Raw genomic sequence first — 13,837 nt, forward strand, 5'->3', positions numbered from 1 at the left:
CACTTACCATAATTTGTTATTCAGTTTCAGTCTGTGTGACCTTTGTCAGCTACAAAGGAGCAGTGTTCATGCACATTTGCACAGATATACACACTGAATAAGATTCAGCCAATTAGGGATTCCTCCTCTCACATGTGCATACTATCGATCAGGTAATGAGTCCACTGGAAACATCCATGCCATCATCAGAAAGCCCAACAACATTTAACATCGCCAGCTGATCTGAAAAAAGACCCTTGTATGTTAGAATCGGCGATGGCGTGCCGTGCACAGGGGCCAGTTTTGTACTTTTACTCTGGATATCTCAACTGGCTCATTATAATTGTGTGATACAGCTGCCTTTATTTAATTAAAATAGCTGAACAGCAGCTCCTTTCCATCACTGGAAAGTTGGATCCAAAAATTCAAGAATAAGTTCTCGATTGGCCAGATGGGGGTAGTATTTCCTCGCCTACACATGACACACATACACTAATCCATGTTCAGGGGTGTTGTGAACAAGCAAAGATGCACATCTGTCAGTATGCCAAGCTGTTTCTGATGTCTTTAACTTGGAACCCGAACTGTGTAGCAAGAGGGGGAAAAAAACAAATGTAAGTGTAAATTTAATTACTTTTTTCAGTCCCTGTAGTTTGGCTTCTGTCATAGAGACATAAAGAAAAAAAACTTCTAAGCTTACTGTGATGTGTAAAAATCTACACATCACGTTGTGAATATGGAAAAGAACCTACAGAGTGAGCTTTACTTGCTTAACTCTGTAGCAGACCTATCATGACAGTAATAAATAAAAAATAATTTAAAAAAAAACAAATTCATGGGTCAAAGGAGCGTGGTGGTGTGGGTGTGTGTGTGTGTGTGTGTTGGGGGGAGGGTTACAGGATTTACTGGTTAGGATAGTTATGCTATAGTGAAAATGCTGGATTTACATCCGGAACACTGAAGAGGAAAGATGCTGCGGAGGTATTATGACGGCTCTCTCCGCCCACGGTCCCCGCCCACCAGGCAGGAATAATAGTGTGTAAGTCACTTTGCAAATGAGGTTATCACTATCCAGGGATGCAGGCTGGAATATACGGTATGCAGAGAGTTTGGACAGAAGGATGATTTTCTGACTCCCAACTGAGAAATAGATCTACAGGTGGAGAGAAGAAACTTTAAATTAAACCAGTTATTAATTTTTTTAAATTTACAGTAATGTTTTTATGAAGGCAAGTGCAAATGTTTTTGTGCCTTTTTTTCCTTTACTTGATAGTCTAAAATAACGTTGTTTGGCTTTGTTTTGGACTAAAAATCTAAATGTGTTTTCATCAGTCGAGCAAACGATCTTCTTTACTTGGACATTTGGGCTTCTGCTTGTGGATTTGTTAGTAGGCTCTACTGCTGGCACCATGCCTTATCATGATGAGGAGTACCCCGGTCAGCCTCTGTGGCAGTCTGTGCTGCTTTTCTGCTGCAAGGGCATGATCGAGGGCATCATGGTCATTCTGTTCTTCTGGCTTCTGGTTCAGGTCCTGTTCACCAAACAGTTAGAAGGTACGGTATCCGAGTCCAAAACAATAACCACATCGCCACATGCTATTACCATATACATGCTGATGAAAGAGCTCCCTGGTCCATAACGGATGTGATTCTGTTGTTTTCATAGATAAAGCAAAGCTAGAATAACATCAAATGTTTCTTTCCAGTGTTTGTGTTTTTGGTACATTTTGTGTTGCTAAATCTCTTTGATAATTACATCATTTTTACTCATTTAGAAACCTACTTTAGTGATGCATATCTCCACAAATTAAGGGCTGTAAACTTGGCTACCCAATCATATTAGGAATGGCATATTTATTAATATATTGTTCAGTTTTTATGTGTATATTTTAAGAAAGCTCTGACAAAATTTGAACCAGTCATTTAGTAATATGCTAATATTTTCCAGCACATGGGCCAAAATACTACATTAACTGCATTATGTAATCCCAGAGTTGACTGAGATGAATTACTTCTGCCACCTGACCTTATTATCCCTTGTTGCTTCTACAGTTCATCTCCAGATTCTTCTTCTGGTTGGGCTGATCACCTTTTGTCTGTGTTTGGTCCTGGGATGCCTTCTGTGCTTGTGGAAAAGTAAAGTTTCTCGAGTGAAAGACAAAGCTCCTGCGACATCAGCACCAGCTCCTGCTGAACCTGTGTCCTTTGCTCAGACCTCACCTTCTCCCTCAGCAGCAGCAACAGCATCAGCATCCAAGCAGCAGTTTGATGAGCTGGATGAAGAAGTGCTGGAGTACCCGTCCACTTTTAGCAGCGCTGCTACTTCAGAGGGTGAATTTGGCTCTCTGGCATTTTCAAATCAAACTTCCTGTGAACAAAAGGAGCCTCCAAAGTCTTATTTTTCCCTGCGCCGCCTCAGCACACCTCTGCTTTCATCACCCCTTTATAAACCATTAGACCAGAGTCATAGCTCGCTGCCTTCCTTTCCCAAACTGGGACTACTGGCCAAAACACGTAAGGCCCTGCAGCGACGCTGCACTGTAACTGGGGAAGACATATCTTATAATGAGCACACTAGACTCACCAGACCCAGTGCTGGCTCTCCTTCTACAAAAGAAAAACCTATCCCATTGGCCCCACTAAGCTATGGCTCCAGTGCAAGCTGCCAACATCCAATAGCACCAAAACCCTGCCTCCACTTCACTATGGCCTTCTCTCCAGGGCAGCAAACCCTGACAGTCACTGTCCTCAGCCTCAGTGGGATGCCTCACAGGCTGGAAGATGTGTCTGTGCAGGGCAGCCTACCACCTCTCTGCCCCTTTCCTATGAAAGCCGCTGTGCAGAGCAGCTCCAGCTCTGAAGCCCACAGCCTGGTGCTAATTTTTAAGGTGAGCTTTGTGGAGGAGCTCCAAATGTGTGTACTGAAGGTAGCTGTGAATGCACGAGAACCAGCGAGCCCCAGACGCAGTTCTCTGGGTGAACTGGAAGCCGAGTGTGCAGGAAGAGACTGGACACCACAGACGCCACTTCACTTAACAAAAGAACTCAATCGAAGCAAGTAGAAAATAAAAAAGGTAGCGAAGGTTATACACCTGTGAGTGGTTTAAATGTCCGTACTTGGAGGTAAAAGCAACTTGAATGATTGATTAGGAACCTTTCGGGTACAAATTTTAGACCTCTGAACTTAAATCCTGGAACAATAACAAGATGGAAGAAAATGTAAACAAATTTCCAGATTTTTTTTCTGTAGTTTTATTTATTCATTGCTGTGTATGACAGAGCTAAATGTTCAAGTTGCAATTCCTGCCAATTAGGAATGCCCTCTTTGCTCTTTGAACTTTTGCCCTTTGATTGCAGAGTCTGACCTCTCAGGATGCACTGATGTGTAAGGGGCTTAGCTGTCCTCCACAGATCTTCATTTTGCTTCATTATCAGACTGTCGCACTCTGTTAAAGTCACGGTCCTCAGAGCTGATAATCTAGACAGCCTTGTTTCTACATCAGTGGCAGCAGGTAAAACCAGAGTTTGGTGTCACTTAAACTCGACAAAATGCGTATGTGATTTCAGAATGCTATAAGGGCATAATAGACAGATGTATTATATATATATATATATGGGTATATATATATATATATATATATGGGTATATATGGGTAGAACTAACTTTTTTCTTTCAGGGGCAGAGGTAAAGTAATTCCCTATGTTTGCTTTTAATGTTTAAGGGATTAAATGATGTCTTACAGGACCAGAATGCATCAGGAGATCATCCCTTTTTTAATGACATTGTGGTTTAATCCTTCGCTATTCACAATCCTCAGGAAACATTCCAATCTCCACTGGTGCTCTGATCTGTCAGGTCTAATCTTTGTATGCATTAGTCTGTCAAGGCATTATTTTTTTATTTTTCTATTGCATGCAAACTCATCCTGTATATAGATCCAAGTGATTTCATGATATCAGTTTCCTGCACAATATGTCACATAAGCATGACTCAGATAATCTATTTCTTTTATCTCAGAACCTGAAAGTACTTGTTCGTGAATAATAAGAGGCAGTATAGTGAATAACCCTTATATACTGTATATGCAAAGTTAAATGTGGTGCAAGTGCAGTGTAAATTCCAGCTAAATATCTAAATTTAAAAAATGTATTTCACTCTTTTTGAACACTTTCACTCTATGCTTTATTTAAGATCTAAATCGTCTAAAAATCTGCTAGTACTTAACGAAAGTTAGACACATTGTGTTTGTGTATATGCATATAGACTACCAGGTGATCAATCTGCACCACGAGGGAGTTTTGATGAGCAGCAGAGAGACTAGAGCAGGGTCCTGTACTGTGTGGAACACTTCTTTCCTGTTTGACCTGCCTCCAGGAGACATCAGTCAGCTGCCCCTCATGCTTGAATTTGTAATAAACCAGGTCATTAATCATCATATACCACGGCAATAGTTTTATTTTTCCGTTATAATAAATGCAGCACAATTCAGCATCCCCTCTCTTGTCTAATGTGGCAGAATGCAGTCCTTTCAGAAGCCAGAGTTGTTGGCCGAGTCTTCGTTGGAGCAGAGGCTGCAGATGCAGGACGTGCTCATTGGAGAGACATGTGCAGCCAGCATGTGGAGCAGGCATGATGACACACTATTCAACCTGAAACCGCAATAGAATAAGGCTGTTTGATGACCAATGGAGCGGATTTACTGTTGAGCTCTTTGGGCAACTAAAATGGTCAGACATGAAGCGCGTATGGATAGAGTCAACCTGTGATCTAGTTCACCTCAAGGTGCTGTCTACACTCAAGATGATACACACCCTCCTAATCTGGCAGCTTACTTGGACTTCAAAAATTTCCATCTATGGCATCCCAGTGGAGCTGCCCCCCAGCACTGCTGCTGTTTCAGTTCCTCCACCACCTCACTGTCAAAATGGGGACTTAAGGAGGTGTTATTAACTCATCGGCTCTGACAGATGTTTGAAAGGAGTGATGAGCTTGCAGCCAAACTCTGTATCCTGGAGTTGTCTGACTGAATTGTTGTTTAGGTATATGAAATGCCTGTGTTCAGTGAAACTCTGAGAAATCAGTTCTTTCAACATGGCCTTACTTCAGCATATCAGTCACTACATTCTTCTATGCAAAATGTAGAAAGTTGCTTTTAGTGTACGTTTCTGTAAAGCAAAGCCCAGAATAAACCTTTTAATTGTGCAGTCTTGTATCCATTTGGTTTCTATACCCAAAACATTTTAACTGAACACTATAGTCTTTACAATACAGATGTATTTGGTCCTTGTCACTAAAAATCTTTCTGCCGGATTTTATCAGCTAAAAATGCTAAAATTATTGTTGTTATGGTTCCGCTTAATGATTTTCTGTAACAACGATACAATAAAATATTTGAATGGAACAATCATTTTCTGTGAAGCATCAGGAATAAAGCTGGTTGGAGTCTTCACAAATACGTCATTTAACCTCTCCCTCCTCTTCATCAGGGCTACAGATGTGTACAAGCTCAGCCAGGAATATTCCATCAGGATAAAGGGGAAGTGTCCTCTTCCACTCTGGGCCATATTCATCTGAACACTGAGAAGACTTATCTGAGAGCTTTTTGGGGGGGCTACGGTCCCAGATTGACCTCTTTGACCTTAAGGCTTGACAAAAAGAAAAGACGGAGAAAATTTAAATTTCCAAACTTCAAATCCAACAAACAGACTAGAAATACAGAAAGAACTCAAACATAGAATCAGAAGGTGAATTCATTTAAACTAGAGACTTCTCCACCAATGACCATTTTTGTGCCTGTTAAAAAAAAAAAAAAAAACAACTTCATGGACATTTGTGGACATGTCCCTGTTTGGAATGAGTACATCCTAAGACTTGAAACACAACACAGCCATGCAGACACGTTTCTACACTACTCATTACACTGATCCTAGCACAGCTTCACCTTGCAGCAGACTGTCATTTTTTGCCTTCAGATTGTTGATTTCTGCAGTCATAGCTGAGATCTGATGAGGAGAGGAACAGTTTCAAACCTCTGACTTCATGTTTCCTCTTGCAGGTGTGCATTGACCATATTAATGCGCTATTTTATGATTTTAATCCTTTTTCTAAAAAATGTTCAGAAAAGTTGGTCAAAGATCTTCACATGGAAACACACTGTAACTCATTCCTATCCTTTCATGGTTGACTTCACTGTGTTTCTACTGAATGGTTAACTCCTTTGCTTTATATCCGATTATTTACCAAGTACAAGGAGTCATATTTGAGATTATAGCAGAAATGTTTTTTCCACGTACCATTTAAGCAGCTATGCAGTCAGAACGACAGCCCTGCTCTTTGATTAAAGTAGAAGCTGGGATTAGTGCTCTCTGCACATATGCGTGTATATATGTAATGAAAGTGAGGGCGTTTCAGAATTTCACAGTATAATCTGCGTGTCACGATAATGCCACTAAAGATATTAAGTCGAATCAGTTGCCGATGATATATATCCCTACAATATATATACTGTATATTCTTTTTATTCTTTTAGTTGGATTTTATAAATTTTTGAACTTGGTAATGCTTTCTGCAGTTGAACATTAAGTTTAATAACCTGCTGTTTCTGATCAAGGAGGCTTTCATCATGGGTCTCCTCTCCTGCCTCTCCCTCCTCCTCCTCTGCTGGACAGCCGTTAATCTCCTCTTCATCCTCCTCAAACACTGGCATCAAACCCGAGGCTTGTTGCCAGTTTCTCCTGTCCACTGCAGCCTGAGAGAAAGTCACAAACACTTTTTGGCCAGGATCATTGTGTTTTTCAGCTTTATATGGCTGAGGCTTCTTACCCTAACAAGTTTAACTGTGGGTGTCCAGTCTTGAGGTGAAGAGGCTCCATTGCTGTCACCCTGCTGGGCCTCCTTTCCCTCTCGTTCTTTAAATAAACTCTTTAACTACAGATGTAATAGAAAATAGCAGTTACTCAGGCTTGTTGTAACCTACTGCAGGTGTAAAACAAAACTGGCCACACTAGCAACTCCCTGAATGCTGGGACTAGCGCTATCAACATGCTAACATGCTAACACTAGTTAGAATGTACAAACTTTGTATAACTTTGTTTAATGTTTTAACCTGCTGGCCATCATTATGTAGCTGAAGCTGCAGGTAATACTGTTGTTGTTTATTAAATTAAGTACTTGATATAGTAATCATATTAGCATCTGATTTAAAATTTATTGGGATGTTTCACCGACAACCACAAGTCCAAACTTGTTGCAGGCTTTATCCTGAAATTCTCTGCAAAATCCTACGGCTCCCCTACCAATTCATATAAATAAGATTGTATTTCAGTGAAAGGTTAATAAGTAGACTGATTAACATTGCCACTCTGGAGCCATAGTGCTAACTTGGATCAGGACCAGAATCATACACTACCTGCTCAGTAACCAGTCTCCTTTGCTGCTCTGTGTCTACATTAAGCGGACAGACTGTTTTGCCCCTTTGGCCTTGGACAGAAGGTTTCCCATCTTCAACCTGTGGGCAAGATTTGCCTCATTTGTTACATTTACAAAGACAGGTGGCTTATAGTACATTCCATTTATGGACTTGACCTCATAAAACTGCCTCTGGGTTTGAAGCTTCGAGCTTGGGAGGATTTGGTTCACCTTCTCTGGAATCTCTGAAAACATCAGGAAGTCGTTTCAGAACTCAGCAAGGTAAATCAGTGCATTGAATCCTGGCAGGCCGGCTCATACCCTCTGAGTCACGAATGAAGATGTCTGTTAGAATGCTTCCCTGATCTTGGCCATCTTCGGGAAGCTTTTTCATGAGCTAAGGGGAGGAGATAAGAACATACCCTTCGGGTTATGAGTGGTTAAATGTGTTGATTTATAGTATGATCGGGTTGTAGTGACACTACCTTGAGCTCCAGGGCAGAAATCTTGATTTTAGCCTCATTTTTTTCCATCTCTCTCAGCCTTTCTAGAGTCTTTAAAGCATGTTCTCTAAGACAGTGCACATAGTCATCTGTTACACAGTCATTTTCAGAGTCTACAACAATACGTCACACATAAGTTTAAGAAGTAAGAAAGCTTACTTTTCGCTTAGTTCATTCTCTTTGTCTGCAAGTTTTTGCTTCAGCCTTTGAACCTCACTGCTTTGGATGCTGACCTGTATGTAAATTACGAAAGACAACATCATCTTCTCGTCACAGTTCCCCTACCTTCCATTAAGGTGTCAAAAATGCACATAAGTGAGGCAGGAATATTTTGTTACCTGAAGGGATTTGTTTGGGTGGCTCTCAGAGTCCCATAACAAAGAGGATTCTGATAAGCTGGAAAAAAACAGTTATGATGAAGCTCACAAAATTTCATTTCAAGCACTTTCCTGACATTGTGTTTTGAAAATGAAAATCTCATCAAAATCTACTTACCATGTCTCTGTCCCTTTGTCTGGAATCTGGCCCCCTTCACCTGCAAATACAACGCCCCCTTGTGTCAGAGAATTATTTAATACTGGATAACTGCAAAATACCTGATCTGTATTCTTGTCTGGAATATTTTCACTTGACACAGATTACTCAGAAGTGAGCTCACCTTTACCTTTGTCCTTATCTCTGTGAAGACGTGCCTGGCTCCTGCTCCTTTCCAGCTCCAGCTTTTCAAGCTCATCCCTGAGCAGCGAGTCACATCCTCCCTGAATGTTACAGGTGTTCAGTTATATCATCTACAGCTACAGGTTTCTATTCAGAGGCACACTGCCCTCTTTGTGCTGCTTCGGATTTAGATCTTTTTTCTCTAACTGGAAAAATATTATCAAAATGTTTGATGTTTGTTATACATGGCAATTCCTTTTTTAGCCTCAGCAGTATTTTATTATAAACACTTGGATAAATGCACTTATTAAAAATGATCTCCCTTCACAAAAATAGTGTGACGTATAAGTAAACAAAATCATTTTGTTTACTTATACTTCACTTGGATCTTCCACTGCACAGAGTTAAGTGTGTTCTGACATCAGAAGGCGGTGTTTACATTCATCTGCCCAAGAGGAAAACTTTCTTTGCACTTATTCCAGACATGTGTGATTGTGAGACATGACATGTTAGCCTGGAAGTTAGTCATGGTCCAGGAACTTATCCAAGTGCCTATGGAAAATATCAAGGTCTCATACACTGGGAAAAGACTTTAGTACAGTAGTAGTGTCTGAAAATGATTATTTGGGAGAAGCAGTATATGAGATATACTTCATGTCTTTAAGAGCATGGTAAAAGGATGTTCTTACTTTATTTCTTGAGTTCTTCTTTAACTCCTCTAACTCCTCTTGTGTAGACTGCAGGGTCAAAGCCACTTTTTGCCATTTCTCTGTCCAATGTGAGGCCACAGCCTTCAGTTCCTCGATGGTCTGGACCTTTACCACATCTTGTTTGCGACACTCTTCCTCCCGCTTTTCCTTCTCAAACACCTCACCCTCCAAGCGCAGACACTGATTCCTCAGTTTCTGGTTTTCTAATTCCAAGACTTCCACGGATTCCCTGAAGAAATAGTTTGACGTTTATGTAAAGAGAATTGTACTGCACTGCATAGTCAATAATGAATAAAGAAGCATCTTCTCATATTAAATAATATGTCTGATCTCCATCTCACCTGTGCTCACAGCACTTTTCCTGCATTTCTTCTCGTCTGCCTTTAATTTCACTCTGCAGTTCCTCTTTTTCTCTGATCAGCTGAGAGCACCGCACCTCCAGATCGGTGACCTGTTTGGTGTTTATGATTTTCTCATCTGTCAGCTCCTGTAGCTCGTGGTGTGATATCTCCAGCCTCTTCTTGATCATTTCAAGCTCTCCTCTTATTTTTTCATTTTCCTGGTGCAATTACAGGAAGGCAATACTTCAATTAAGAACCCTCCTCCCAACTAAAACTTATTGAAAGAATAGCTCCTCAAAAGCTTTTACAACCTCTCTGAGAGCCTTTGAGTCTTCCTTCACCACAACATCTTTCTGCTGCTGTTTGTTGTGAGTCTGCATCTCCAGGACTTGAACCCTGTGGAGAAGATTTGTCTTCTCCTGTAACGCACCCGAAAACCAAGATGTAGTTATAAATCACAGTGCTTTGATCGATGCTGTGGATTACACTCACATCACAGTTAAAAACAATACCTGTATCAGGTGATCTTTGTCACACAGAGCCTCAGTCAGTTTGGACTTTATTTCTTTTATATTGTCCTCCAACTTCAACACTTGAGTTGATAAGATGGCCTTTTCCTGAGCAAAATTAGGAAGATAATGTTTTAAATTAATTTTGATCATGTGTGTTGTAAAAACTGGACTTATGGGACTTTGATTGCACATTGAAGGAAGTTTAAAAAAAAAACCAATTTGGTAACATCATGAAACATTTGTCATTTAAAATGGATCACATCTCTTTTCTCCGGAGAACAAACTATACAATGTTAACTGGTCAAAAGAAATTTTGTTTATTGTCAGCTTTATCAGGCTTATGAGTGTGGATGTGCAATGAAATACTGAATTCTGGCAAACTGACCAGGCATGCTTGGCTGATCTTGTTGTTGGCTTCGCTCAGCTCTTTCTGCAGTTCAGAATGATCCTGTGCAGTGTGGCTGAGCTTCTTGTCCGTCTCCTCTATTTGACTCAACAGCGTCCTCTGCATCTGGGTGTGCACAGAAACAGAGCGCACACTGAAGAGATGAAAATAGCAACACCACTGATGCATGACACACGACACACTTTCATGTCACTTATACAAAACTATCTGCGATAACACGAAACCATCAACCGCTGATGATTCTTAGGGAAGGTATTTTCACACAAAACACTCATCTAAATATGACGGTGCACACAAAGAACCTCTTTTACAGAACTCCCCATCAGCAGCGAACTCCTCCGACAGGACAGTGTGAGTGCCACACCACAAAAACAAGTCAGAACAAGTCCATGTTCACTTGATGTAACAGAAAAGGGCCCAATGCACACAGTGTGGCCAGACAAGTGAACTTTTTCTGATTGTGCAGCTTTCCAGATACCTTGTTGCAGTGCAGCACAGCTCACTCTGTTCCGGCATCCTGCTCAATTAGGGGATGCAGAATTTTGGTCAGTCTCCCCTGATACCACACCCTGAACCCATTGCTCCAACCACACCCTGCCTGGCTTCCAATCTTCCCCAGTACCCACTGAAACAAGCCCATCCAACAGAGGATGGACCCCACAATCCACAAGACCCAAAGGATCCCTTGGAATCAAACCCCAAGAAAAAAACCCAAAAGTTCCACACAGTCAGATATCATTTGGTGAAACAAAACGGAGCAATACAATATATGACATTTGATTGTAGCATTGTGTTAAATTGTAATATTTTTAAATTCACCTCAATAGATGCTTGAAGCTGTTGGAGTGCCTTGTTACGCTCTTCTTCTAGTATCTTTGCCTTAGTCTCAGCCTCTTTCAGAGCCTCTCTCAACTCCAGCATCTCTGTGTCAACTTTCTGCTTCTCCTGGATTAAAACCATTTTTTAGAAAAAGTGTCATTTAGCAAAGGTGAACAAGGAGTCACACCTTGTTTAGCGTGAATCTTTTATAATAATCCAATGACTTCAACATCTGTCTGTTAAGACCTTCTTGACTCACTGGTAATGTTCTGTTGAGCGAGCCCGGAGCTCTCTCGGTTGATTGATCGATGCTTCCTCTGTCCAGAGCAGACCTCATATGTAACAAATCCTTCTCCAGATTTAAGACCCTTGTAAGCAAATATCATGTGAGAATTTTTTCTTAAATTCTTAAATATTTTTTTCCTGGACTTACTTTTCGCAGAGTTCTCTGCACTGTCTGCTTTTTTCATTTTCAGCTGATACAGCAGCCTTCTTCTCATCCTCGAGGCCCTTCATCATTTGTGGTAGCTGCTATGGGACACATTATTACGTGGTGAGAGGATGCTGTGTGCAAGACAAACCAAATACTTATCCAGAGTAGCAATCAATCCAAAACAGCTAAAGAGAATGAAAAAATCAACACACTCAAAACAAATAAGGCATTTGGTCTTAGACATTTCAATCAACTTGCCCTGCCAGGCAGCTGTGCAATAGCTGCGTTGTAGCTCAGCATGTCTCTGGTCTTCAGCCAGTCCAGTTGAGACTCAAGTCGCTCGTGAGCCTCCTGCAGCCAGTGCACCACTTCTGTTTGTCTGAAGCTACTTCCATCCCGGGCAGCCCTTAACTCAGCCCCTAATGATCGTGTGGGACTCTCAGGCCCCAGATGGGACAATGATTGCCACCTCCTTAGACCTGGGTCATTTTGCCTGGAGCCACCAGCACTGCTCGATGTTCAGAAACACATAAATTAGCCATATACCAACCTCACTGAAAACTCATGTCTCTATATAATATTCCCCCAACCTTGTGCTGACTTTGGACAGAAAGCCTGATCCTGATACAGATGCCACACCACACCATGCTGATGTCTAAAAAGAGGGGCGGGAAGCATTTTCTTTTAAATAATTACCTTCTGATTATTCAAGTTCAGAAATATAAAATGATATCTTGATCTTGCCTGGCCTGTAAAGCGAGATTTGGTGTCCCACATATCCAGGTCTGCGGAAGAAAATGGACTTGAACCCCTAAACATCCTGTAGCGTCTTCCTATCCAAGTTAATGCTCCTCTCTGTTTGCGAGATGTTACACTCCACACGTCTGCCCACGTGTCAAAGACAGATTTTCACACAAAGATGACAGCTCAACGTGTTGTGGCTATTCATAGATCATGTGTCTTGATATTTGAATTGCTTACTTCATGATCATCATCTGGTTTTAACACTTTGGGGTTGTTACGGCGTGTTTATGAAATTGAGATAATTCAGTGGTTGTTGTTCTTCATGTGTTTTTCACACCAGTCTCCATATCTAAATGCATGTATACCATGTCATCAACTGCATCATGAGAGATAAGAACAGATGTGCATGGTGAAATTTAAACTGACTTCTGCAGATGCACTAAATGACACTTTCTCTTACCTTGATGCAGAAACCCTCTCTTGTGCACTGAGGATGCTCATTTCATCTCATGGAGTATCACGCAGCTTTGATAACACCTTTTTCAGCATATAGCCCTTTAGCGCGTGTATCCATGACAGCCTCTGCACACAGGACTCTGTTGGGTGAGTGTGTCACGGATAACACTCCTGGGATAGCCTCTGCATGAGCTCACTTTGCCTGCTGACTTACTTGTTTGTTGACACGAGTTGTCAGGAGCATCTCCCAAACGACCAACTTGTCCTTGATTAATTATGCGTAACAGTAAATGATTGACTGTGATCGCTCTAAGCACAAAAAGAGAAAACAATGCTTGATATGATTGTTTTTTTTCTTTCTTTCTGTATTTAAACTTCAGGGAGCAACATGATGGATAATCTTTGGGCAGTTCTATAAATCAGTGTGAAATATTGCACACAAGTGGCAAAATCCAAATTTGTTTCTCTGCGTTAGCAAGTCAGACCATTATTCAGAAGCACTGCTCTGTTAATGAAAATTTTTCCACCAGCAACAAATATTTAATGACTCAATATTCTACTAACCAAATCTGTTTGAATTAGTGGTTTGCCACTTGCAAGTAGGTACTAGAACCCATGCTGAGATGGGATCACACCAGCTGAGACACTAATCACACCATTTCTGACTCATGAGAAGTCAGACATCATGACATCTGTATTTTGTACAAAGAAGTACTCGATACATGTTTGTTTAAAATTATGACCTTCGTTTTCTCAGTTACACATTTTTAAAATTGCAGTTCGTCTATCAATACCACAACAATTATGGGGACAAAATACACAAATGGATAAAAATGTATATACGTCTTTGTTTGCTTGTTTTAAAATAT

The 13,837-nt window shown here is 40.9% G+C and overlaps 2 protein-coding genes across 4 annotated transcripts; one reads left to right on the top strand and one right to left on the bottom strand.

Moving 5' to 3' along the window:
* Positions 1-1,254: 1,254 nt before the first annotated feature.
* syt18b (synaptotagmin XVIIIb) lies at positions 1,255-4,323 on the top strand. 2 transcript variants are annotated; one of them, XR_001336535.2, is made up of 3 exons: positions 1,255-1,533; positions 2,032-3,491; positions 4,244-4,323. XR_001336535.2 is itself a non-coding variant. In XM_005929126.3 (2 exons), exons 1-2 carry the CDS (start codon positions 1,389-1,391, stop codon positions 3,039-3,041), a joined length of 1,155 nt encoding a protein of 384 aa, XP_005929188.1. In that variant the 5' UTR covers positions 1,255-1,388; the 3' UTR covers positions 3,042-3,577. The 2 variants fall into 2 exon arrangements, 1 of the variants encoding a protein (XP_005929188.1); XM_005929126.3 differs by lacking the exon at positions 4,244-4,323 and having other exon boundaries at positions 2,032-3,577.
* Positions 4,324-5,437: 1,114 nt separating this feature from the next.
* On the bottom strand, positions 5,438-12,451 carry LOC102294078 (cingulin-like protein 1). 2 transcript variants are annotated; one of them, XM_014335778.2, is made up of 21 exons: positions 12,359-12,451; positions 11,769-12,276; positions 11,595-11,703; positions 11,336-11,461; positions 10,496-10,621; positions 10,111-10,215; positions 9,910-10,017; positions 9,599-9,816; positions 9,237-9,486; positions 8,549-8,648; positions 8,386-8,425; positions 8,229-8,286; positions 8,050-8,123; positions 7,873-7,957; positions 7,709-7,784; positions 7,565-7,632; positions 7,389-7,487; positions 6,803-6,907; positions 6,573-6,728; positions 5,922-5,982; positions 5,438-5,625 (listed from the first exon to the last, which is right to left on the bottom strand). In XM_014335778.2, exons 2-21 carry the CDS (start codon positions 11,852-11,854, stop codon positions 5,438-5,440), a joined length of 2,238 nt encoding a protein of 745 aa, XP_014191264.1. In that variant the 5' UTR covers positions 11,855-12,276; positions 12,359-12,451. The 2 variants fall into 2 exon arrangements, with proteins under 2 accessions (XP_014191264.1, XP_014191265.1); XM_014335779.2 differs by lacking the exon at positions 5,922-5,982 and having other exon boundaries at positions 5,540-5,625.
* Positions 12,452-13,837: the final 1,386 nt, after the last annotated feature.

The sequence above is a fragment of the Haplochromis burtoni genome, unplaced genomic scaffold (assembly GCF_018398535.1).
Source record: "Haplochromis burtoni strain Fernald_Lab_line unplaced genomic scaffold, NCSU_Asbu1 Contig_77, whole genome shotgun sequence".
In the NCBI taxonomy this organism is placed as follows: domain Eukaryota; kingdom Metazoa; phylum Chordata; class Actinopteri; order Cichliformes; family Cichlidae; genus Haplochromis; species Haplochromis burtoni.